The sequence below is a fragment of the Octopus sinensis genome, unplaced genomic scaffold (assembly GCF_006345805.1).
Source record: "Octopus sinensis unplaced genomic scaffold, ASM634580v1 Contig15279, whole genome shotgun sequence".
NCBI classification, from domain to species: domain Eukaryota; kingdom Metazoa; phylum Mollusca; class Cephalopoda; order Octopoda; family Octopodidae; genus Octopus; species Octopus sinensis.
In genome coordinates, this window is record NW_021833646.1 from 13,167 (window position 1) to 40,962 (window position 27,796).

Sequence of the window (27,796 nt, forward strand, 5' to 3'; positions counted from 1 at the left end):
ATATCCAAGTACCATGATGGCATGTGTTAGATTATCTGACAGGATGCAACTGGGCCAAGGGTCTGCATCATGTACCTGTGTCTACTTAGACATGGTCTTTGTGGCTGGACGCCCTTCCTAACTCCAACCATTTAACAGAGAGTGATGGGTGCGTTTTTCTTTTTTTGTATGTGGCACCAGCACCAGTGAGGTTGCCATGCAGCTTGCAAGACCAGGCTTCCCTTTGACTCTGCTGTGAGGCTACAGTAGATAGGGAGATGGCATTATACTGAGAGAGAGAATTTAAAAGTATGAGACAGGGGACCAGAACAGAACAAATTTCTTGTTGAAGAGGAGCTGCATGGCTATTCACATTAAGAGAATGTGAGAGTGACTGGTAGGGTGGGGCTGGAAAGAGATGAAATAGTGGTGATGAGATGTCAGGGTGGATACTCAAGATACAAGGTGAGTAGAAGTGGATGAGGTTAGTTTTATAAAGAAGCGCTGATCACTCAATGTGAAAGAGGGAGACCCAAGAAGACGTGGGATGAAGTGGTAAAAGCTAATCCCAGGACTTTGAACCTCAGAGATGACGAAGACTGGGATGAATGGCGATATGCAATACTCAAGAACTGCCCGCCTTGGTAAAATTTGAACTCAGAACGTAGCGATGGGTGAAATACTGCTATGTACTTTGTCTAGCGTGCTAACAATTCTGCCAGCTCACCAACCTTCATCATCATCATCATCATCATCGTTTAATGTCCGTTTTCCATGCTAGCATGGGTTGGACGGTTTTGAGTGAGGGCTGGCAACCAGATGGCTGCACCAGGCTCCAATCTTGATCTGGCAGAGTTTCTACAGCTGGATGCCCTTCCTAAGGCCAACCACTCTGAGAGTGTAGTGGGTGCTTTTTACATGCCACCGACACAGGTGCCAGTGAAGCGACATTGGTAACGATCACGCTCGAATGGTGCCCTTTTACGTACCACGGGTATGGAAGCCAGTTGGCTGCTCTGGCAATGATCACGCTCATATGGTGCTCTTGACACCCCACTAGCTTGGATGCCAGTCATCGAAATGATTTTGATAACCTTGATAACAGAATAATAAAAACCAATGAATTTCAAAGTTTATTACAGCTTATTTTATATAAAATATAAACAAATAAAATATCTGAGTTTATCCAGCATGAAAGAAAAGATGTTTAGAATCAACACCCGCCCCATGTTAACCGAGCCACATGATCAGTTTTCTGGCGTGTGGGCTTGATGAATCCTAGGAACTGTAATTCCGAAATGGCTTGAATAAAACGAGCTCTGGTAAATAAAGTTAAAGAAATCACAAAGTAACCAAGAGATTAATAAACAAAAAAGACCATGATGACAAGGTTGTCAGAAATTTCGACCACAGCCAAGTTCAATGCTCCACTCATTCCTATCTGCTACATACCCTAAACCTTTATCATTCAGATTACCCTGTCTAATTACTTATTTATTCACATTGTCTTGGGTCAAGGTGATCCATAACATGTCTGTCGGTGGCCAATTCGGCAACATGTTGAAGCCATTCTCGAAGTCCGACCCTTGACCTCACCATGGAGGAAAGGTTAAATGAGTGTCAGAGCAATACCAGCAGGGACTAGGGTCACCCAATGCAGAGAGGTCTGACACCAGTGGTGCTAGGGCCACAACCCAGCTAACTGGAGGCTAATGGTGAATTCCAGGCAGCATCTGTTCTAGAATCCAGCAGCTTCCTGGTGGTGTAGGATCATGTCTGCAGGTATCCTGTGGTGAGAAGGCACAACACAGGGATGACCTGTATGGTCATCATCATTTAATGTCCGCCTTCCATGCTAGCATGAGTTGGATGATTTGACTGAGGTTTGGCGAACCAGACTCCAATCTGATCTGGCAGAGTTTCCACGGCTGAATGCCCTTCCTAACGCCAACCACTCCGAGAGTGTAGTGGGTGCTTTTACGTGCCAGTCAGGCGGTACTGGCAACGGCCACGCCCAAATGGTGCTTTTTACGTGCCACCTGCACAGGAGCCAGTCCAGCGGCACTGGCAACGACCTCGCTCGAATATTTCACATGCCACCAGCACAAGTGCTAGTAAGGCGACACGGTAACGATCACGCTCGAATGGTGGCTTACGAATACAGAGAGGAACTGTTTTTGCAGACTCTGATCATCCCTTGAATCTCCCATGAACTCACAACAAAACAACAACTATATATAAAGACAGGATGGTCATGACTGGAAAAGTTCTGATCATAAGTCAGCTCAATCGGAGTCGACCTGGGGTTAAACAACACATACACACACACAAACTTCAAATAAAGGATACTGTAATACTTTGTGTTGGTCTTTACGTTTCGGTTTGTTTTCAGAATCTTCAAGAACAGTAATAAATGACTGTAATATAATCATAAACTTTAATTAAAACAAACACACCACTGAATTAATTAATCAAAAATGTTTCAGAATTGTTTTTATGTTGTTTGGTAAAACACAAGCAATAAATAGCCAAATTAATAAAGATGGCACAAAAAAAAAAAAAAAATTATATAAAAAAAAACCGACAAAGTAAAAACAAAAAAAGGGTATTTGGCTGATGCTCAGGAAAATTGGAAGATGTCTTTGATATTTTAAGCAAATGTTTTTCAATGGAAAGAGAAATATAAAGAGTAGAGAGTAAGTGCGTCTCAATTAGACGGTCACTGCATGCTGCTGTTTTACTATGGAAATCAGATATATCCACTGAAAATTTCCTTACCCTTAACTGCAGAAAGTAGTTTTATAGGCGCAGGAGTGGCTGTGTGGTAAGCAGCTTGCTTACCAACCACATGGTTCCGGGTTCAGTCCCACTGCGTGACACCTTGGGCAAATGTCTTCTACTTGTACACTCTGCAAAATGGTTGGCATTAGGAAGGGCATTCAGCAATAGTATCCATGCCAGAAAAGACACAGAGGCTGGCCAGCTCCTATCAAACCGTCCAACCCATGCATGCATGGAAAACATTAAATGACAATGATGATTTCTGTTTGGGTAGAACCTTTATTTCTTAACGCCATACAACTCCACCAACTTACAACTTATGATGATAGCTTTTGATTCCATATTTTACCAAGAAAAAGTAGACCATTAGTAATATTTAATCCAATCCATATAAAGAGAGTTGGAGGCGCAATGGCAGTGGTTAGGGCAGCGGCATTGCGGTCAGAGGATCGTGGTTTTGACTCCCAGACTGGGCGTTGTGAGTGTTTATTGAGCAAAAACACCTAAAGCTCCACGAGGCTCCGGCAGGGGGTGGTGGCGACCCCTGTTGTACTCTTTTGCCTCAACTTCCTCTCACTCTTTCTTCCTGTTTCTTGGGTAACACTGCAATGGACTGGCATCCTGTCCAGCTGGGGGAGAACACATATGTCACAGAAACCGGGCCCATGTGCCTGGCTAGGCTTGAAAAGGGCTCATAAATAATAGAAAATAAAGAGAGAAGTGGAAACATGAAATAAAAATCTTACTTACTTGTAACCAATCATATAAATTGATTAAACGTCCACATTCAAGATGTAGTTTATATGCAACACAAACATCTGGGAAAGAAGACAGAATCACTCCGGGGTCAGCTTCACAGCAAGAACACTATATAAAAATGAAAAGATGTGGCAAAGTTAAGAGAATGTAATCCTTTCTATTTAAAATTGTTTTTTTCCCCCCAATAAAATAAGTTTTTAATTATTAATGGTGAGATAATATGGATATAGAAATATTACATTTTTAAATATCTCAGAGAGATATAAGCAGTGAAGCGTTGATGCTTCCTAAGGTTAAATAGCAGTGGTGTGATTCCCTTCATGGGACTGTCACATTAAGTTGACAGTATACAACTACTCTATCGTACCACCACTGCTGATATCTCTCTGAGATATTTAGAAATGTAATATTTCTACTTTTGTAATCAGTGGATTTATTTCACTAGAATTATTATATGTTTACGAGGCTTCCGTACCCGTGGCACGTAAAAGGGCACCATTCGAGCATGATCGTTACCAACGTCGCTTCACTGGCACCTGTGTCGGTGGCACGTGTAAAAAAATTCGAGCGAGGTCATTGCCAGTACTGCCTGACTAGCCTCTGTGCCGGTGGCAGGTAAAAAGCACCCACTACACTCGCGAAGTGGTTGGCGTTAGGAAGGGCATCCAGCTGTAGAAACTCTGCCAGATCAAGAATGGAGCCTGGTGCAGCCATTTGGTTGCCAGCCCTCAGTCAAAACCGTCCAACCCATGCTAGCATGAAAAACGGACGTTAAATGATGATGATGAGGCCTAGACAAGCATCTGCAGCTAGCAAGCCATGCTACTCCAGACTGATGACGAGCAAGACTCAGAAACTAGTCTCTGGTTGCAGGCTTAGCTGGGTGAAGGTGCTTATCTCCCCTTTGTAAACATAAGGACACAGGCAATGTGTCAAGACCAACAGGAAGCACTGATGCTTCCTAGGGCTAAATAGCAGTAGAATGATTTCCTTCATGGGACTGTCACATTAAGTTGACAGTATACAACTACACTATGGATATATTTTCTTGGAAAAATTACTTTGCAGTGAACTTTCTTTATGGTAAATCGATGGTGGTGAACTTTCCCTGCGGTGAATTGATGGCAGTGAACTTACCTGTAATCAATGACAACGATGATGACGTCGACATATAAGAAAGACAGAAGATAACTTTAATACGTACTTTGAGATAGGAATGTGGTTGAGAGAGAGCTTTCTGGATGGCTGCTCGAGGACACACAGTAAAATAATCCTGTAATATTGGCAACGAATCATAGTAGAAGACTTCATGAAGTGGAATGCTTGAGGGACATTTCAAGAAGATCCTAGAAAACAAAAAAGCAGAAAAATAATATTTTCTCAGATCAACACGAGGCCAGAATTGAAATCAAATGAGGCAAATGAAATCAAAGTCGAAATCAAACTCGGTGACTGGCATCCATTGCTAGTGGAGTGCTAAGAGTACCATATGAGTGAGATCATTGCCAGAGCAACAAGCTAGCCTTCATGCTGATGAAATGTTAAACACACCATTCGAGCGTGATCGTTACCGCGTCGCCTTACTAGCACTTGTCCTGGTGGCACGTGAAACATTCGAGCGAGGTTGTTGCCAGTGCCACTGGACTGGCTCCTATGCAGGTGGCACATAAAAAACACCATTTGGGCGTGGCCGTTGCCAGTACCACTAAACCGGCTCTCGTACTGGTGGCACGTAAAAGTACCCACTACACTCTCGGAGTGGTTGGCATTAGGAAGGGTATCCAGCTGTAGAAACTCTGCCAGACCTCAGTCAAATCGTCCAACCCATGCTAGCATGGAAAGCAGATGTTAAATGATGATGATGATGATATTGTCATTTGAACTGGTTGTTAATTAATGATTCTTAACTTTCTAACCCTGGTTAGCAAGACAGATAAAGTCCATAACAAGATTTGAACTCGGAATGCATAAGAGCAGAACTACTTAGAACCAAGTGCTGCACTAGTAATATAAACTACAAATTTTCTGACGAGATATCCAATAAATGCAGGTGTGGTACAGGTGTAGGCATGGCATAGACGCAGGTGTAGCTGGGTGGTTGAGAAGCCTGCTTCCCAACCACATGGCTTTTGAGTGGCACCTTGGGCAAGTGTCTTCTACTAAAGCCCCCAGGCCGACCAAAGTCTTGTGAGTGGATTCGGCAGATGGAAACTGAAAGAAGCCCAGTGTGTATACACACACCCACACACATATTTATGTATGTGCGGATGTGAGAGAGTGTGTGTGTATGTGCGTGCGTGTATGTATATGCATGCACACGCATGTGTGTGTATGTGCATGTATGTGCACATGTGTGTGTGTATGTGCGCATGTGTGTAGTGCACGTGTGTGTGTGTGTGTGTGTGCATGTGGATATTTGTATCTCCTTTTCTTGAAACAACGGAGGGCAATGTAGTCCTACCTGAAATTGCTGTCCATATATGATATGATTTCTTCACGCAATTTCTCAAATGGCGACAGTTTCTTCTTTTTCTTATCCATTTCTTGCAAAGTCTGAAATAGATCAACATATAATCTTTTATCATCAAAACTTCCATGCTTCCTGAGATTCTCCAACACTACACCTGATTTTCTCCCCTCCATACACACGCAAGCATGTATCTGACTCATACATTGTTCGCTTTCCAGACATTTGTACATTACTGCATATGCTTTATACACACTTTTGACAAGTCGTGGTGCACCTGAGCACTGTATACAATAATTTCATTATTATTATTATTTATCTTTGCCTTTCATCCTTTCGGGGTCGATAAATGAAGTACCAGTTACACACTGGGGTCGATGTAATCCCTTTGTCTGTCTTAGTTTGTCCCCTCTATGTTTAGCCCCTTGTGAGCAATAAAGAAATAAGAAAGAGGATATTAATGAGAAAGAGAGAGAGGGACATAAGAAGGGGGGGGGGGGCGAGTTAAACAGGAAGGGATCCAGTAACTAGCGTACATGACTAATTAACTGGCACTTCATCAGTTACAATAGTGTTTCAGTTGATCCAATCAACAGAACAGCATGTTCATGGAATTAACATACACGTGGTTGAGTGCTCCATAGATGTCCATATCCTTAAAGTAGTTCTCAGGGAAATTCAGCATGACATAGAATGTGATAAAGCCAGTCCATTTGAAGTGCAGCCACTTCTCACTTTTGCCAGCTGAGTGGACTGGAGCAACATGTAGTAAAGTGTCTTGCTCAAGGACACAACACACAGCCAGGAATCGAACTCACGACCTTACAATTGTAAGCTGAATACCCTAACCGCTAAGCCATGTGCCTTCTAGCCAGCATAAGAATGTGGGCAGGAGGTGTGGGAGGAAAGGGGGGCATGAAATGAAAGCGAGAAAGAAAGGGACAGGGAACCAGAGGGGCTATGAAGAGAGGGTAGGGGGCAGACAGGAAAGAGATGAGAAAGTCAAGCGGGGCGGGGGGATGATGTAGCAGGGAGGACAGTGAGAGAAAGAGAGACTGGAGAGTATTAAAGAGGTCAGAGGAGGGGGTGGGGGAGAAAACAAGAGGCAAAGGATGAATATATTGCCAGCATCTCATGTGTGAGAAGCTGCAAGGAGGAGGAGATGACTGAAACTGATGAAGGGTCGGAGGAGCACTGGGTTGAATGCGGTAAGGGCATCTTAGCCGTCACACTTCTCTGTTTAGTGTTCCTTCTAGGAAAGCAGTTCTTAACTGCGGTTCTCATCATCATCAGTTCCAAAGTTTGACATTCCTATGTGAGTGTCTTGTGAGTGGATTTGGTAGATGGAAACTGAAAGAAGCCTGTCGTATATATGTATATGTGTGTTTGTGTATGTGTGTGTATGTTTTTGTGTCTATGTTTCTCCCCACAACATTGCTTGACAACCAATGCTGGTGTGTTTACGTTCCGTAACTTAGTGGTTCGGCAAAAAGAGACCAATAGAATAAGTACTGGGCTTACAAAGAATAAGTCCTGGGGTCGACATGCTCAACTAAAGGCGGTGCTCCAGCATGGCCGCAGTTAATACTATTCAAAAGGCTTTGGCCAGACCAAGGCTATAGTGGAAGACACTTGCCCAAAGTGCCATGCAGTGGGACTGAACCTGGAACCATGTGGTTGGGAAGCCAGCTTCTTACCACACAGTCATACCTGCATATATATATATATAAATAATCATCATCATCGTTTAACGTCCACTTTCCATGCTAGCATGGGTTGGACGATTTTGACTGAGGGCTGGCGAACCAGGCTCCAATCTTGATCTGGCAGAGTTTCTACAGCTGGATGCCCTTCCTAATGCCAACCACTCCCAGAGTGTAGTGGGTGCATTTTACAGGAGCCAGTCGGGCGGGCCTGGCATTGATCATGTTTGGACAGTGCTTTTTACATGCCACTGGCACAGGAACCACTCAGTGCACACTGGCACTAGCCATGTTCAGATGGTACTCTTTACGTGCCACCAGCACTGGAGCTAGTCAGGGGACACTGGCATCAACCACGTTCGGACAGTGCTTTTTACATGTCACTGGCACTAGAGCCAGCAAGGGGGCACTGGCATCACCATGTTAGCATGGTGCTTTTTATGTGCCACCAGTATAGGAGCCAGTCAGGGGCCACTAGGCACAGCTACGATTTTGGTTTATATATATATATATATATATATATATATATAAAACATTACGTTATATAATTAGGGTTCAGTAAAATAATTTACTTAACCACACACCAAACTTTTAGAAATAGCAGCCAAAAAATCTTAGCTATTTCTTCTACTATAAGAAAAACCTCCCAGACAATGCATACTAAAAAATAACTCACACAGGTATAGAGGGAAAAATAACGAAAGATCATAAGTACATAAGATTACCTGAGTATATATATATATATATATATATATATATATATATATATACAAAATAAGAAAATGGAGAAACATATCTTAATCAATGATCAACTACCAGATAATACCCAATCACATAATTTATTAAACCACTACATATGAACATTTAGGTCAAACATAATAATATAGAACAAAACAATGTACATGAAAGAGTAATATGATACAATAAGTACAGTATGTATAAGTGAATATAAATAAATACAAATATAAATATAAACTACGTCTTACAGCTGTTTCGGCCATGCAGATATGGGTGTCTCATTATGCTCATATTAGCCATGTGTGATAGGTCAATATGTAGTTGTAAATGAGACACTTACAAAAATATCCCAAGGCCTCTTCAGAGATTATGAAATACAAACTAAATTAAATATGAATATCAGAGGAGGTACACCCATACAAGAGTGGGTACATACCCATAATATATAATATACACATACATATGAGTGCATATACCCATACTCCTATACATATATATATATATATATATATATATACATATTTACTGGAAAATAGCAATCGAAATAAATACGACGCTATTGTATAGCTTCACTGCGTATATACTAGCAAAGACGCGTGTCCAACAAACATGAAAAAAATTTGTCTTACCTCAAGGAAGGACATCTGATAAATGGACAACCTAGAATCAGATAATGCAGGACCGGTTTCTGACTCTTCAAATATGTTTGACAACGTAAATTTGATTAGTCTTCATCAGCTGCATTTACCTAGACAAAATTTCAAATGTTGCCATATCTATGCCAGTACACTCGTCTGAACGCCAAAACATTAACAGAACGATAACAGTGAAGTTTCAATGAAAATAATAATGTGCCGGTGGCACATAAAAAGCACCATCCGAACGTGGCTGTTGCCAGCTGGCTTCCGTGCCGGTGGCACGTTAAAAGCTCCAGCCGATCGTGGCCAATGCCGGACCCCCTGGCACCTGTGCAGGTGGCACGTAAAAAGCACCCACTACACTCGCGAAGTGGTTGGCGTTAGGAAGGGCATCCAGCTGTAGAAACTCTGCCAGATCAGACTGGAGCCTGGTGCAGCCCCTGGCTTCCCAGACCCCGGTCGAACCGTCCAACCCGTGCTAGCGTGGAAAACGGATGTTAAACGATGATGATGATGATGATGAATGTATTGCTTTCCAGTAAAAGATAGCCCATAAGGGTAAAATTATACATATAAAAATAAATACTAATAAAAAGGGTTCAGCAAAGAATTGCCTCACCACACACCGAAGTTCAGAAATAGCAGCCAAAAATCTTAGCCATTTCTTCTACTTTAAAAAGGGTCTTCCAGAGAAACCAAAATATTTGAAGGTTATTCACACAGGCAGAGAGTAACGTAACGAAAATCAATTAATATTCGATCATCCATTGACGCGCGTTTCTGAATTAGGTTTTTTCATAAAGAATATTAAAAAATATACTTTTTATTAGTATTACTAAAATTTACCGTGTAACGGTCCTGTTTTCATACCGAATTCTACTTGGTGAAATTTATTGATTACTTCTTAATTAATTAATTTTACCCTTTGTTATTATTGATATAAAAATAAATATATATATATGTGTGTGTGTGTGTGTGTGCCCAAGGTGCCATGCAGTGGGACTGAACCCAGAACCATGTGGTTGGGAAGAAAGCTTCTTACCACACAGCCACGCCTGTGCTGTGCTAACTTGGCTCCTTTTAAGTTTCTTGAGATGAAAAAAGACAGAGAGAAGTGAAAGAAAGACGAAATATTAAAGTTGAAAAAAACCAAACAAAATATGTGGAGGTGCTTTTTTTATAAAGGAAGAGGTATTTGAAGCAGCACCAGGTTATGTAAAACTTGTGCTTTACTCTCTTTTATTCTTTCATTTGTTTCAGTCATTTGACTGCGGCCATGCTGGAGCACCGCCTTTAGTCGAGCAAATCGACCCTGGGACTTATTCTTTGTAAGCCCAGTACTTATTCTATCGGTCTCTTTTGCCGAACCGCTAAGTGACGGGGACGTAAACACACCAGCATCGGTTGTCAAGCAATGCTAGGGGTACAAACACAGACACACAAACACAAACACACACACACACATATATACGACAAGCTTCTTTCAGTTTCCGTCTACCAAATCCACTCACAATGCATTGGTCGGCCTGGGGCTATAGCAGAAGACACTTACCCAAGATTCCACACAGTGGGACAGAACCCGGAACCATGTGGTTGGTTAGCAAGCTACTTACCACACAGCCACTCCTGCGCCCATTGTGTGTGTACATTATAAAAGTGAGAGATAGACACAAACTTGCCTTTCGTAGATTATGGAGATTTGTTCGTTTAGGTAGCTGTGCGAGTTCTTCATCATCAGAATTGCCTTTGTTCTCTTCTTCAAGTTTCATACCTAATGGGGAGAAAAAAAAATGTTAAAAGTGAAAAAAGAAATATTTGTTTTAAGGTGACTTTAAAACAAATTCGATGACTGGCATCCGTGCTAGTGGAGCACTAAGAGCACCATCCAAGCATGATTGTTGCCAGAGCAGCTGACTGGCTTCCGTGCCAGTGGCACGTAAAAAGCACCATTCAAGCATGATAGTTACCAGCATCACCTCACTGGCACTTGTGCCAGTGGCACATGAATAAACATTCAAGAGAGGTCGTTGCCAGTCTCACTGGACTGGCTCCTGTGCAGGTAGGACATAAAAAACACCATTTGAGTGTGGCTGTTGCCAGTACCGCCTCACTGGCCCCCGTGCCAGTGGCATGTAAAAAGCACCCACTACACTCTCGGAGTGGTTGGTGTTAGGAAGGGCATCCAGCTGTAGAAACATTGCCAGATTAGATTGGAGCCTGGTGCAGCCATCTGGTTCGCCAGTCCTCAGTCAAATCGTCCAACCCATGCTAGCATGGAAAGTGGACGTTAAGTGATGATGATGATTGTGTCAAGATGCAGGTGTGGCTGTGTTATTGAAAAGCTTGCTTTCCCAACTATGTGGTCTTTGGCTCAGTTCCACTTTAAAGCACCTTATATATATATATATATATATATATATATACATGCTACATGGCAGTGAAACATGGGGCGTGACTGCTGAGGACATGCGTAAGCTCGCGAGAAATGAAGCTAGTATGCTCCGTTGGATGTGTAATGTCAGTGTTCATAGTCGACAGAGTGTAAGTACCTTGAGAGAAAAGTTGGATCTAAGAGGAATCAGATGTTGTGTGCAAGAGAGACGATTGCGCTGGTATGGTCATGTGGTGAGAATGGATGAAGATAGGTGTGTGAAAAAGTGCCACACCCTGGCAGTTGAGGGGACCTGTGGAAGAGGTAGACCCAGGAAAACCTGGGTCGAGGTGGTGAAGCACAACCTTCGAACTCTAGGTCTCACCAAGGAAATGACCAGAGACCGAGACCTATGGAAGTATGCTGTGCGTGAGAAGACCAGTGAGAACAATCAAAATCAAATCATATATCAGAAAGCAGGGGTTAAGTGACCCATCCGTTTGTGTCCGCTGTCAGCCTCGTCTGGCACCCGTGCTGGTGATACGTAAAAGCACCATTCGCTCGTGGCCGTTTGCCAGCTCTGCCTGGCCCCCGTGTCGGTGGCACGTAAAAGCACCATCCGTTCGTGTTCGTTGCCAGCCTCGCCTGGCCCCATGCCGGTGACACGTAAAAGCACCATCTGTTCGTGGCCATTTGCCAGCTCTGTCTGGCCCCGTGTCGGTGGCACGTAAAAGCACCATCCGTTCGTGGCCGTTTGCTAGCTCTGTCTGGCCCCGTGTCGGTGGCACGTAAAAGCACCATCCGTTCGTGTCCGTTGCCAGCATCGCCTGACCCCGTGCCGGTGACACGTAAAAGCACCATCCGTTCGTGGCCGTTCGCCAGCTCTGTCTGGCACCTGTGCAGGTGGCACGTAAAAAACACCCACTACACTCGCGGAGTGGTTGGCGTTAGGAAGGGCATCCAGCCGTAGAAACACTGCCAGATCTGACTGGGCCTGACGAAGCCTTCCAGCTTCACAGACCCCAGTTGACCCGTCCAACCCATGCTAGCATGGAAAGCGGACGCTAAATGATGATGATGATGATGATGAATTCCACTTTAAAGCACCTTATATATATATATATATATATACACACACAAGCAAATCCCCCCCCCCCACCATCCAATGGACGGTACTGAGTTGTCAAACATTTGAACCAAATTTTCTCAAAGCAACTTGTCCGATCGTCCCATTTTGTGGCATTATTTCAAGCCAGCCGGCTTTTTTTTGCGCAAGCTGCACTTGTATTTTTCTCGCGTATGCATAGTATCGATCACAACAGCTGATGTACTTGTGCGTACATATGCACATTCCCACTGCTTTATCGATCACATTCTCACCTGGAATCGACTTTTATAATTTTTTCAAGACTTATACACACCCTGATACCGTCGGTATCTACAAATCAAATTCGAGCACAATCGGATGGAGGATGCCTGAGATCCTAGAAAACACACACACAGACAGACAGAACGGATTTTATATAATAGATATACACACACACACAATATATACATATGTACATACATACAGCCAATAAGAATCAAATGGAAATTGTAGTTAAGATACCCGTGCTGGTGACACGCAAAAAGCACCGTCCGAACGTGGCAAGTGCCAGCACCACCTGACTGGCGTCCGCGTCGGTGACATGTAAAAGCACCATGCCAGCATGGAAAGCGGATGTTAAATGATGATGATGCAATGGGCTTCTTTCTGTGCACCAAATCCACTTACAAGGCTTTGGTCAGCCCAGGGCTATTGTAGAAGACACTTGTCCAAGGTGCCATGCAGTGGGATGGAAAGTAAACTTTTTTGCACACGCCCATACCTGATATATTTAAAAATATAAAAAAAAAAAAGCATGCCATATACATTTGCAAACATGGTAATTACAAAATTAAAGAAAAAGGAAAAAAAAACTGACCATCGAGGTCCTCCAGCATTTTCAGAAAGTCACACAATTTAGAACAAACAGGAATACAGGGGTCAGTTAATGTTTGTTTGAGTAAGCTCTCTTGGCAACTTATCAGCATATTTTCCAATTCATCTTTTGACAGAAATCTGAAAAAAAAAAAAATACAATAAAATAAACATTGGTTTTAGTCTGAGAATTTCAAAACTGACAATCAAGCTGGCATCCAAACCATGTGGTCTTGGGTTCAGTCCCAAGTGTCTTCTACTATGGTTCTGGACCAACTAAAGCTTGGTAGTCAGAAACTGAAAGAAGCCTGTCATATGTGCATGTATCATCATCATTTAAGATCTGTTTTCCATGCTGGTGTGAGGTGGATGATGAACAAACATAGAAATGGGATGAAGAGAATTAAGAAACTTGTGGAATGGAAGAAAAATTGGAACCTTATTCCCCTCCAACTCATGACAGCATCAGAAATTGAACATTAACAGAACAACGTCAACAATGGCGGGGCACAATGACAAAATTGTATTTTGAACAAACCTCAAAAGATTCATGGCTTCTTGGTACTGTTCCGTATCACAGATGAATTGTTTCAAACACAGCAGATATAATTCTCGTCTCTGGTAAAAGAAAATGAAATTATTTCAATGTTTCTTATTTCTGATTGGTTAATTCTAATTCTAAAGATAAAATCAAACATCTGGTACAGGTACAAAATTGGCTTTCTGGACACTGATGGTCCAGAACCTCTTATAATGTACAGGTACTTGTACTTCATTTAACCCTTTCGTTACCAACCCGGCTGAAACTGGCTCTGGCGTACAAATGTCTTGTTTTCATAAGTTTTGAATTAAAATCTTCCACCAAACCTTAGTCACAATTTATGTTCCTAACACTAGCTTAGTGATAAGTTATTTTACTAAGTCTTTGTTATATTTAAAGTAATTTACCTGGCATGCTAACGTTTCTGCCAGCTTGCCACCTGTAAGGCTTCTTTCAGTTTCTGTCCACCAAATCCACTCACAAGACTTGGCATGCTTGCATGTACACGCATGTGCATGTAGTTTTGTCTCTCACAGTCTGTTGGATTGTTTATACTCCTGTAAATTAGCAGCCCTACAAAAAAAAAGGGGGGTGGGGCAACACATTAATTACTAAACTTCAAGATCAGTGGTTAGAGCATTGGGCTCACAAACCCGAGGTAGTGAGTTCGATTCCTGGACCGGGCTGTGTGTTGTGTTGTTGAGCAAGACACTTTATTTCACGTTGCTCTATTTCACTCATCCTCATCATCATCGTTTAAAGTCTGCTTTCCATGCTAGCATAGGTTGGACGGTTTGACCGGGGTCTGAGAAGCCAGGAGGCTGCACCAGGCCCAGTCTGATCTGGCAGTGTTTCTACAGCTGGATGCCCTTCCTAACGCCAACCACTCCGTGAGTGTAGTGGGTGCTTTTTATGTGCTACCAACACAGGTGCCAGGGGAGGCTGGCAACGGCCAAGATCAGTTGGGGCTTTTTACGTGCCACCGACACGGAATCCAGTCGAGGCAGCGCTGGCAATGGCCAAGTTCGGATGGTTCAGCTGTAGAAAGGAGTTGTGACATCACTGGTGCCAAGGAGTATCAGTCTTTGCCTTTCCCTTTCCCTGGATAACATCAGTGGTATGGAGAGGGGAGACTGGTATGCATGGGTGACTGCTGGTCATCCATAAATAACCTTGCCTGGACTCATGCCTCGGAGGGGAACTTTCTAGGTGCAATCCATCTCTTCTGTGTAGCAACATGTAAAAGCACCCAGAACACACTGTAAAATGGTTGGCATTAGGAAGGGCTTCAGACCATAGAAACCATGCCAAATCAGACTAGAGCCTGGTGCAGCTCTCCAGCTTTGGTCAAACCATCCAACCCATGCCAGCATGGACAACGGATATTAACCCTTTAGTGTTCGCATTATTCTGCCAAAATTAATGCTTTTTTATCCACATTGTTTTGAACTAATCATGCATTATCTTGTAGCTATGAGATTTTGATGAGGTAGCTGTTCATTTTTCAAACGATATTGTAGGGTTGGTGTGAGAGACCAGATCTGGCCAGTTTGAACATAGAACAGGCAGAATACTTTTGGCCAGATATGACCGGTTTAAATGCTAAAGGGTTAAATCATGTTGATGATAATTGTGATGAAATTCTTTAAGGCATTGCCCCAGCATGGCCACAATTCAATGACTGAAACAAGGAAAAGTATAAAAATAGAAAAAAATAAATCTTACTTGCTTTCCAAGTGGATATTTTGGTAATTTCCCAACAAGGATATGAAGACAGTTGAGCATGATGAAGAAGTTCTTGTGATAGAGGTGGAAATCTTCCAAAAGTTTTGCTAATTCTTCCTGGAAATAACAAAACGAAATATATTAATACATCATCCAAAATCCAAAATCAAAATCAAAATCGATCAACATCAATGGAAATTGCAGCTGTGATACCAGTGCCGGTGGTACGTAAGAGAACCATCCGAATGTGACCGTTGCCAGCGTCGCCCCGACTGGCCTCATGCCGGTGGCACGTAAAAAGCACCATCCGATCGTGGCTGTTTGCCAGCCTTGCCTGGCCCCCATTCCGGTGGCATGTAAAAAGCACCATCCGATCGTAGCCGTTTGCCAGACTCGTCTGGCACCTGTGCCGGTGGCACGTAAAAAGCACCCACTACACTCACAGAGTGGTTGGCATTAGGAAGGGCGTCCAGCTGTAGAAACACTGCCAGATCAGACTGGGCTTGGTGCAGCCTTCTGGTAGTTTGACAGGTTTTTCACCAAAGACTGGAAACAGACAACATGGCTTGCATGACTGATGTTTGTATATAACCATTACATGATGTCAAGACAAAGATACATACAAAGAAGGGTTACTGAAAAGTTCCTGGCTTTAAGGTTATTGTGAAAGGCCTGGTTGGAGGCCCAACCTTTCGAGTTCTTTTACAGGGCTTAGAAAAACTGAAGGACTGCTGCAATAAGTGTGTGAATCTAAGAGGGGAATATGTTCAATAAAATCATAACTTTTTGGTCCTCCTGGCTTTTACCCAAAGCCAGAAGCTTTTCAGCACCCTGTCGTAAATAGGGAAATGGAATCCAGACATTACCTAAATTCTTCTTTATGAAGTCTTAAGTATGTATGTATGTGTGTGGTGTGTGTGAGTGTATATATATATATATATGTATATCATCATCATCGTTTAACGGCCACTTTCCATGCTAGTATGGGTTGGACGATTTGACTAAGGTCTGGCGAAGCAGATGGCTGCACCAGGCTCCAATCTGATCTAGCAGAGTTTCTACAGCTGAATGCCAACCACTCCGAGAGTATAGTGGGTGGTTTTATGTGCCACTGGCACAAGGGCCAGTCAGACAGCGGTACTGGCATAATAATAATACAGAGGGAACAAACAAGGACAGACAAACGGATTAAGTCGATTACATTGACTCCAGTGCGTAACTGGTACTTATTTAATCAACCCCGAAAGGATGAAAGGCAAAGTCAACCTTGGCAGAATTTGAACTCAGAACGTAGAGGCAGACGTAGCGGTGGTGATGATGCTGATGATGATGATGGTAGTAGGGTTTTATTTAAACATTGAATGGCTATGAGAGTCCATCTGAGTAAAATAGGAATAAATGGGATCCATAGGCAAAAAATGGATGAGAACCACTGATTAAAGCCACAACTTCCACATCTCTTTCTTATGAACCTGGTGTTCCATGGATACACTAAAAAATTACATCAAAATAAGGTACTTACTTTTAATGCTTTATCGCTGAGGAGTAAACTCTTCTGCTTGCTGTGTGGAGATATCTCGACATATCTGGAAAGGAAGAAAATAGAAAAAACATTGTCATCATCATCATCGTTTAACGTCCGTTTTCCATGCTAGCATGGGTTGTACGATTTTGACTGAGGGCTGGCAACCAGATGGCTGCATCAGGCTCCAGTCTTGATCTGGCAGAGTTTCTACAGCTTGATGCCCTTCCTAATGCCAACCACTCCAAGAGTGTAGTGGGTGCTTTTTACGTGTCACCAGCACGGGGGCCAGTCAGGCGGTACTGGCAATGACCTCGCTCGAATCTTTTTACATGTACCACCAGCACAGGTGCCAGTGAAGCGACATTGGTAACGATCACGCTCGAATGGTGCCCTTTCACGTGCCACAGGTACGGAAGCCAGTTGGCTGCTCTGGCAACGATCATGCTCGGATGGTGTTCTTGGCGCCCTTCTTTTATTCTTTTACTTGTTTCAGTCGTTTGACTGCGGCCATGCTGGAGCACTGCCTTTAGTCGAACAAATTGATCCCAGGACTTATTCTTTTTGAAAGTCTAGTACTTATTCTATCGGTCCCTTTTTGCCGAATCGCTATGTTAAGGGGATGTAAACACACCAACACCTGTTTTCAAGCAATGGCGGTGGAGACAAACACACACACACATATATGTACGATGGGCTTCTTTTAGTTTCCGTCTACGAAATCCACTCACAAGGCTTTGGTCAACCCGAGGCTTTAGTAAAAGAAACTTGCCCAAGGTTCCACGCAGTGGGACTGAACCCGGAACCATGTGGTTGGGAAGCAAGCTTCTTACCACACAGCCACTCCTAAGCACAACATGTGGCAGTGTGGTAAGAAGCTTGCTTCCAACCACATGGTTCCGGGTTCAGTCCCACTGCATGGCACCTTGGACAAGTTTTTTTCTACAATAGCCTCGGGCCAAACAAAACCTAGTGAGATCTTATGAGTGGATTTGGCAGAGGGAAACTGAAAGAAGCCAGTAGTGTGTGTGTGTATGTGTGTCTTTGTGACTGTGTTTGTGCTGCACCACTGCTTAACAACCAGTGGTGTATTTATGTTCCTGTAACTTAGCAGTTCGGTAAAAAGACTGATAGAATAAGTACCAATTTTTTAAAAGGAAAAGTACTGGGGTCAAGTCATTCAACTAAAAATTCTTTGAGGTGGTGCCCCAGCATGGCCACAGTCTAATGACTGAAGCAAGTAAAAGATAAAAGATACCAGCTACAACATTTTATTGTTATCATCATCATTTTTATATCCCCTTTTCCATACTTGCACATATCAGATGGGATTTATTTGAAGCAGATTTTCTATGGTTGGATGCCCTTCCTGTCACCAACCCTCACCTGATTCCAAGCAAAGTAATATTTCCTCATGGAAGGCGGCAAGCTGGCAGAAACGCTAGCATGCCGGGCGAAATGCTTTGCGGTATTTCGTCTGCCGCTACGTTCTGAGTTCAAATTCTGCCAAGGTCGACTTTGCCTTTCATCCTTTTGGGGTCAATTAAATAAGTACCAGTTACGCACTGGGGTCAATATAATCGACTTAATCCCGTTTGTCCTCTCTGTGTTTAGCCCCTCGTGGGTAGTAAAGAAATAGGTAATATTTCCTCATGGTCAGATGTGTTTTCCAACATTGGATGTGAAATTCATTTACAACCATCACACGATGTCAAGATAAGGATACACACACAAGCACAAACACACACATATACACGTGTGCATGTGTGAACATGAGTTTATTCTGCATAAATTAGGAAACGGCGAAGAGAGAAAATTAATCGATCAACATCAATGGAAATTGTAGCGGTGATACCAGTGCCAGTGGCATGTAAGAGAACCATCCGAATGTGGCCATTGCCAGCGCCGCCCCGACTGGCCTCTGTGCCTGTGGCACGTAAAAAGCACCATCCGAATGTGGCCATTTGCCAGCCTCGTCTGGCCCCCGTGCCTGTGGCACGTAAAAAGCACCATCCGAATGTGGCCGTTGCCAGCCTCGTCTGGCACCTGTGCAGGTGGCACGTAAAAAGCACCCACTACACTCACAGAGTGGTTGGCGTTAGGAAGGGCATCCAGCTGTAGAAACACTGCCAGATCAGACTGGGCTTGGCGCAGCTTTCTGGCTTCCCAGACCCCGGTCGAACCGTCCAACCCATGCTAGCATGGAAAGCGGACGTTAAACGATGATGATCGCAGTTAAAAAAAAGCATGATTACACAAGTGATGACTTACTTCATGAATGATGGAAGTTGCCGAACAGCGTCAGGGTCGGTTTGTTTGATGTGTTGTGTCATCACCTCAGAGTTCTTTTCGGGAAGAATTAAATAACTCAAAGAGCAGCTAAAGAAGTGGTCAAGAATAGCGATCTAAAATTCAGAAAAGAGAACATCAAAGATTCAATGGCAAAAATTGCATCAAAGATTCAATAGCAAAAAAGTAAAGAGCTAGATTAACAATTAATAGAAGAAGGAAGGGAAGGAGGAGGAGGAGGAGAAGAAGAAGAAGAAGAAAAAAAGAAGGGGAGGAGGAGGATCATCATCATAATCATCAGCAGCAGCAGCGTTTAACGTCCGCTTTCCATGCTAGCATGGGTTGGACTATTTGACTGCGGACTGGCGAATGAAATAGCTGCACCAGGCTCCAATCTTGATCTGGCAGAGTTATTTTATCTATTTGCATTGATTTGAATCAACCATCTTCATTATCTTGTTTGTAGCTGTGAGATTTCAACAATGTTTATTTCCAGAATGACATTGTAGGGTAAGTGTGAGAGACTGGATCTGGCCAGTTTGAAGATAAAACAGGTAGATTATTTTAGCCAGATATGGGGAGTTTAGATGCCATATTTATTTATTGTAATATGTCATAGGACGACAAAAGATGATTCGGATCTTTTCGGTTTGAACAGCAGTTTTTAAAATTAATTTCCACATAAATAAACAGTTTTAAACTTCGTATACTGGTAGAATGTGTTTATAAAACATCTTTTTCTCTTGGCTTTATTGAGAAAAAACTATAGTTTGTAAGATATTTGTTGTTTGTTTTCTTCAATTTCTGCAATTTCAACCAATCAATGACGTCCATTGAGGTAAAAAGCATTCTGTGCCATATGAATATGTCCCTCGTTTAAGAAACAGATTGGGTTTATTTACATTTGTGAAGAAAAAAAGAAAAAAGATACCCTTCCCCCCACCCCTAACCATAACCCTAAAACAGATTGAAATGCAATAGATCGATATTAGGATCATAATTCTGGGTGACAATTTCATATGACACCGCTAGAAAAAACTGCCGTTCAAACCGAGAAGATTCCAAAGTCCTTTTAAAAATGCAACCATTCTCAGAAATCCATTAATAATCTATTATTACTGTGAACGTCAAAGTTAAGCAATTCACTATAAAACCCTGGTAATGTAAGATTTAAGGTTTCTTGATTAAAATGTTAAATTTCATTAAACATCATCAGTGTTGTAATATAAACATTCTTGTTAAATACAGCTGCCCAGGGTTTCCTGGACAAAACAATTTATTTCACCATTTTTTAAGCTGAGAACTGTTTAACTCTTTCGTTACCAACCCGGCTGAAACCGGCTCTGGCTCTGAGTACAAATATCTTGTTTTCATAAGTTCTGAATTAAAATCTTCCACCAAACCTTAGTCACAATTTATGCTCCTAACACTAGCTTAATGATAACTTATTTTACTAAATTCTTTGTTATATTTAAAAGTAATTGAAAGAAACAGAGAGTATCTAAAAAAAAAACACAGTAACAAAAGGGTTAAGGGATACTGATAAGGAAGAGGACAAAAAGAAAAACAGGAATGGGCTGTGTGGTAAGTAGCTTGCTTACCAACCACATGGTTCTGGGTTCAGTCCCACTGCGTGGCACCTTGGGCAAGTGTCTTCTACTATAGTCTCGGGCCGACCAAAGCCTTGTGAGTGGATTTGGTAGACGGAAACTGAAAGAAGCCCGTCGTATATATATATATATATATATATATATATATATATATATATATGTATGTATATATATATATGTGTGTATGTGTGTGTATATGTTTGTGTGTCTGTGTATGTCCCCACCAACATTGCTTGACAACCGATGCTGGTGTGTTTACGTCCCTGTAACTTAGGGGTTCGGCAAAAGAGACCGATAGAATAAGTACTAGGCTTACAAAGAATAAGTCCTGGGGTTGATTTGCTCGACTAAAGGCAGTGCTCCAGCATGGCCGCAGTCAAATGACTGAAACAAGTGAAAAGAGTAAAAAGGGTAACTAACATTGCAATAAACTTATGTCAAAAGACCTAACGAGATGTTAATGGTTTTACTATGTGTCTGGTGGCCTTTTTATAAATTCTGCCAAGATGTATTTCTTTAAATGTGAACATACAGAAAAACATTTAGTTTCTGTAAGCTATGTTGTTGTTGGAGGCTCTCAAGTTCTTTAACCCTTTAGCACTTAAACCAGCCATATCCGGCCAAAATAGCTAATCTGTTTTATGTTCAAACCGACCAGATCCAGGCTCTCACACCTACCCTACAATGTTATTCTACATTAAGTAATTGCACCATCAAGCTCTTGAAGATATGAGATAATGCATGATTAATTCAAATCAATGGGAATCAATAGGCATTATGTTTGATTGAATAATACTCTTTTACTCTTTTACTTGTTTCAGTCATTTGACTGTGGCCATGCTGGAGCACCACCTTTAATTGAGCAAATCGACCCCAGGACTTATTCTTTGTAAGCCCAGTACTTATTCTATCGGTCTCTTTTGCCGAACCACTAAGTTACGGGGACGTAAACACACCAACATCGGTTGTCAAGCAATGCTAGGGGTACAAACACAGACACACAAACACACACACACACACACACATATATACGACAAGCTTCTTTCAGTTTCCGTCTACCAAATCCACTCACAATGCATTGGTCGGCCTGGGGCTATAGCAGAAGACACTTACCCAAGATTCCACACAGTGGGACAGAACCCGGAACCATGTGGTTGGTTAGCAAGCTACTTACCACACAGCCACTCCTGCGCCTATCTGAACACTAAAGGGTTAAGAGATATAGTTTTTAAAGAGAACATACTGAACACATTTTGGACCCATTAATATAGGGTCTGGCTTTGAAGAGGATTTTCCCTTTCATGTAGTTGGTCCTTTCAGTTTTAAGTTTCATGATTAAAGCTAAAAGGGCCGTTGAATGTCTTTTATCACAGTGCCTAAAATTCGAAAGATGATTGTTATATCTGGATTTAAATTTTCCTTCCACAGCTTCAATATAAAATTTGATTTCTGTCTAACTGTTGCCATAATTTGCTGAAACCTGTGCTTCATAAACAACAGAGGATGTGTTGCATTTCTGCCCTTGAGGACATTTAGATTTGTCTCTGCAAATGCATCCAGGGCAGGCTTGAGTCGTCCATTGCTTCTCGATATACCATAAATCCTCGAGTATAATCCGCATTTTTTCCCCAAAATTTAAAGGTCAAAATCCCTAGTGTGTACTACCAGAACCACGTGGTTGGGAAGCAAGTTTCTTACCGCACAAATAAAACAAATAAATAAAAACAGGAAGAAAAAGAGCAAATATAGAAGGAGAATAAAAACTAAAGAAATATTACCTTAATTCCTTTCATGAAATAGGAGATGGAGAAGTTGTGGTAGAGGAACACATCAAGCAAGTACTCAAAGACTTTTGGTCCCAACTTGAAAGGAACATCGGCATTTAGCAGGGTCTGAAATGGTTTTTCAGAGAATATTAGTTCTACAACAAAGACTAGTTGGAATTGTTAGAAAACACAATCTGTAAAGTGGTTGGCATTGGGAAGCAAGTCCAGTCGTAAAAAAAAAAATTTAGCTTGGTTCCTGCCAAACCATTCAACTAATGCTATGAAGACCGAAGTTAAATGATGATGATGGTGGTGGTGGTGGTAGTGATGACAATGATGATGATGATGATGACAAGATGATAATAGTGATGATGATGATTAATGGTGATGATGACAAGATGATAATAGTGATGATGATAATGGTATTGATGTGATGATAGTAACAATGATGAAGATAATATTTGTAACGATGACAATAATGGTAGTGGTGATGATGATAATGATGATTACTTTACTACACATTACCACACTATTATACATCACTTCTACTACTATACTACAGTGACTATTAATGCAAAAAACCTATTATTAGAACCATCACATTGCTGAAGACTGGGTGTTATGATGTGCATATGCACCACAATCCTGGTAATGACACCTTTATTCAATTTCCACCTTCAATGCAAAGAAAAAAAGATAGTTTTCCTTTAGGCATTTAGCACTCAGATTACTCTGTCAAACACAATACTTATATATATTACCATGTTACCAGTGTTGCCTTACTGGTACTTGTGCCAGTGGCACGTGAAAAAACATTCGAGCAAGGTCATTGCCAGTGCCGCTGGACTGGCTCCTGTCCAGGTGGCACGTAAAAAACATCATTTGAGCATGGCCATTGCCAGTACCGCTTGACTGGCCCTCGTGCCAGTGGCATGTAAAAGCACCCACTACACTCTCGGAGTGGTTGGTGTTAGGAAAGGCATCCAGCTGTAGAAACTCTGCCAGATCTTAAAGCAGCGAGCTGGCAGAAACGTTAGCATGCCAGGTGAAATGCTTAGTGGTATTTCGTATGCTGCTATGTTCTGAGTTTAAATTCTGCCGAGGTCGACTTTGCCTTTCATCCTTTCGGGGTCGATAAATTAAGTACCAGTTATGCACTGGGTCGATGTAATCAACCGGCTCTGGCTCTGAGTACAAATGTCTTGTTTTCATAAGTTCTGAATTAAGATCCTCCACCAAACCTTAGTCACAATTTATGTTCCTAACACTAGCTTAATGATAACTAAGTTATTTTACTAAATTCTTTGTTATATTTAAAGTAATTGTAAGAAACACAGAGCATCTCAAAATAAATACAGTAATGAAAGGGTTAATATAAATATTAAAAACACAAACCTCATCAAGAAGACGTGTCATATATTCTGACGGTGGTGGCACTTGAAACTTTTCCATGCACAGTTGAGATGACACCAGCTTGGGGAGGGAGTTGTGGACAGAATTCATGGTTGTAGCTACACCGAAAATGAAGACCATTGGTAAACGACATTGGTAGGAGCTGGAAGAAAAAGGTTCTAAATTTTGGCAAAAGAAATGCATTTATTCATGTACAAATTGCAACATGTTATACTTGATTTTAACTTGTTAAAACTTTGGTGAGAATTATATTATGGGGTACAGCTAAAAGCTAGGAAGGGAAAATTTTTTTATAAGTTTTGATCTAACACTAAATTAAGGGTGCAACTTAATATGTGAGTAAATATGGTATTTATTTTGAGTTTTTATTTAACAGACGGATTGATATTTATTGCTGCTAAAATAATTGTAGAGACGTGAAATTATGAATAAAAGTAGCTTTCTCTTCTTTCATAATCTATATTTGTATTTTATGGATATTACAGCTAATGCATCGATTTCATAGGATTACGTTTATGTACCATGAAATCTATTCTAAGGAACTTATGCATAAACCACTCTGATTTCTCTTTGTTTTTAACTGAAAAATCAAGGGTGCAGCTCATATATGAAGCAAGGCTGATACCAAGTTGGAATATGAAGGGAAACAAATTTTGTACCAAGATTTAACACTAAATTAGGCGCAGGAGTGGCTGTGTGGTAAGTAGCTTGTTTACTAACCACATAGTTCCGGGTTCAGTCCCACTGCGTGGCACCTTGGGCAAGTGTCTTCTACTATAGCCTTGGGCTGACCAAAGCCTTGTGAGTGGATTTGGTAGACGGAAACTGAAAGAAGCCTGTCGTATATATGTGTATATATATATATATGCGTGTGTGTGTTTGTGTGTCTGTGTTTGTCCCCCTAGCATTGCTTGACAACCGATGCTGGTGTGTTTATGTCCCCATTACTTAGCGGTTCGGCAAAAGAGACCGATAGAATAAGTACTGGGCTTACAAAAGAATAAGTCCCGGGGTCGAGTTGCTCGATTAAAGGCGGTGCTCCAGCATGGCCGCAGTCAATTGACTGAAACAAGTAAAGAGTAAAGAGTATGTGATTCATGCATGAGTAAATGTGGTGGTTATTTTGAATGTTTATTCAGAGAGATTGGCATTTATTGCAACCAAACCAATTGTAGAGACGAGAAATTATGAATAACTGTAGCTTTCTCTTTTTCCATAATCTACGTTTGTACTTTATGGATATGGCAGCTAATGCATCTACTTCAAAGGGTCACGTTTGTGTATCACAAACTCTCTTCCAAGGAACTGTTTTTATTCGTGAATAAATCATTCGTATTCGTTCTTGATTTTTAACTGAAAAAAACTTGGGTACGACTTATACAGAGAGCAAAGCTGAAATCAAATTTGAATATGAAGGAAATTCCAAGGTGTGCGATTTCATCATCATCATCATTTAACGTCCGTTCTCCAAGCTAGCATGGGTTGGACGGTTTGACCAGGATCTGAGAAGCACCAGGCTCCAGTCTGATCTGGCAGTGTTTCTAGATGCAATTTATATGAATAAATATGGTAGCTATTTCGAAGTTTTATTCACCAGACAGATTGGCTTTTATTGCTGCCAAAACAATTGTAGAGACGTAAAATTTAAATAAATGTATTTTTCTCTTCCATAATCTGTGTTTGTAGTCTCTGGAGATTGTAATTAATGCCCCTACTTCATTTATTAAGGGTATATGTTACAAATTCTCTTCTAAGGTACTGTATTTTCTTAATGTATAAGTCATATTGCTTCATACTCTTTTACTTGTTTCAGTCATTTGACTGTGGCCATACTGGAGCACAGCTTTTAGTCGAGCAAATTGACCCCAGGACTTATTGTTTGTAAGCTTAGTACTTATTCTATCGGTCTCTTTTGCCGAACTGCTAAGTTATGGGGGACATAAACACACCAGCATCAGTTGTCAAGCGATGTTGGGGTACAAACAGACACACACACACACACATATATATACATATACACGACAGGTTTCTTCCAGTTTCCGTCTACCAAATCCACTCACAAGGCTTTGGTCGGCCTGAGGCTATAGTAGAAGACACTTGCCCAAGGTGCCACACAGTAGGACTGAACCCAGAACCATATGGTTGGTAAGCAAGCTACTTACCACACAGCCATTCCTGTGCCTATACTTGATTTTAACTGAAAAACTGAATTCATAAGCATCAAGAGATAAGAATCTTCATCAGAAGAAGAAAAACATGCAATAAGGATACAAAGATGTTAGTTCTAACCTGCATATCATAATAAAATCTTGCAATGGTTTCAAAGTGAATGATTCCAGGTCTTCAAATATAATAACTATGTTTGGTAGATTTGGCGAAGAATCTGCATTTACAGTGTCTTCATTTTCTGACCGTTTCTTTTTTGCAGGTGAAGGAAAATTTCCAACTTTCTATGAAAACAAACAAGAAACACTAAATTCAATAAATGGCAGCTTTAAATTTCTTAGATTAATCATTACTAAATCAATCAACTGAAGGTGCATGGCTTAGTGGTGAGGGTATTTGATTCGTGATCTTAAGGTTGTGAGTTCAATTCCTGGTGGTACGTTGTGACCTTGAGCAAGACACTTTATTTCACAATGTTCCAGTTCACTCAGCTCACAAGAATGAGTTGTATGTGTAATTCAAAGGGCCAGCCTTGTCACATTCTGTGCCACACTGAATCTCCCATTAAGGGTATACTCAGCCACTTGCATTTTAATTTCACAAGCAAGCCGTTCCATTGATTGGATCAACTGGAACACTCATCATTGTGATCGACGGAGTACCAATGACTTAATTACTGCTATAAGAATACCTTTCTGTAGAAATGGGTGTAAGAGAATTTATTGGAATCTGGGTTTTCTCGAGACTCAGAAGTCTTGCACTAGCTGCAAAGGAAAGACAAAAGATATTGACAAAAAAATTGTCAGATGCCACTGAGAAAGCAACCCATTACATTTGGCTCAAGAGAGTGGTGCAGTAAGATCAAACATTGAGGATGGTAGAAACATCTGGCCCAGAGTCACAAAATTTGACTCAACAAAGCCTCATGCTGTTGTGCAGAAGTTCAGTTGTCTAAACTGGATTGCGGCTGCTCTGGTATTGTGGAGGAAGGGGTTGAAACACCTCTAAAGCTGCTTAACGACCAAATGAAACATCGAGCCCTGCATTCAGAAATGAAGGAGAGCAGTACCTTCAAAACACAAGTGTTTACCCTAAATGTTCTAGATTATTAACTCCTTCCTGTTTCCTTTACTCCCCTCCACAGCTGATATACAGTACATGCACCTTAATCCCAAACTCTAATCATCAACCACACTCTTTTTACTCTCACCTTTTCTATGTACTCCTATACACAGGTGTGTATGTGCGTTTGCCTGCAGTATCAAAAAGTAGTTGCTGATTGTCCAGTCAGCCATGTCAAATCAGCAGCAGCGAAACAGCTGTGCCCAATCATCCCATTCTGGTAAGGTATTAACCCCTTGATGCCAG

The 27,796-nt window shown here is 41.6% G+C and overlaps 1 protein-coding gene across 2 annotated transcripts in view; it reads right to left on the bottom strand.

Moving 5' to 3' along the window:
- Nucleotides 1–1,099: 1,099 nt before the first annotated feature.
- The window catches only part of LOC115230312 (origin recognition complex subunit 3), a 37,567-nt gene continuing 10,870 nt past the window's right edge, over nucleotides 1,100–27,796 (bottom strand). For both annotated transcript variants that reach the window (XM_029800517.2, XM_029800518.2), the window contains 14 exons: nucleotides 26,552–26,712; nucleotides 24,245–24,404; nucleotides 22,862–22,975; nucleotides 19,456–19,589; nucleotides 17,185–17,248; nucleotides 15,663–15,779; nucleotides 13,935–14,014; nucleotides 13,401–13,537; nucleotides 10,745–10,836; nucleotides 5,981–6,072; nucleotides 4,724–4,865; nucleotides 3,511–3,627; nucleotides 2,329–2,396; nucleotides 1,100–1,298 (listed from right to left, as the gene is read on the bottom strand). In XM_029800517.2, coding sequence (XP_029656377.1) covers nucleotides 1,193–1,298; nucleotides 2,329–2,396; nucleotides 3,511–3,627; nucleotides 4,724–4,865; nucleotides 5,981–6,072; nucleotides 10,745–10,836; nucleotides 13,401–13,537; nucleotides 13,935–14,014; nucleotides 15,663–15,779; nucleotides 17,185–17,248; nucleotides 19,456–19,589; nucleotides 22,862–22,975; nucleotides 24,245–24,404; nucleotides 26,552–26,712 — 1,584 coding nt within the window. In that variant the 3' untranslated portion in view covers nucleotides 1,100–1,192. The remainder of the gene's footprint in view (nucleotides 1,299–2,328; nucleotides 2,397–3,510; nucleotides 3,628–4,723; nucleotides 4,866–5,980; nucleotides 6,073–10,744; nucleotides 10,837–13,400; nucleotides 13,538–13,934; nucleotides 14,015–15,662; nucleotides 15,780–17,184; nucleotides 17,249–19,455; nucleotides 19,590–22,861; nucleotides 22,976–24,244; nucleotides 24,405–26,551; nucleotides 26,713–27,796) is intronic.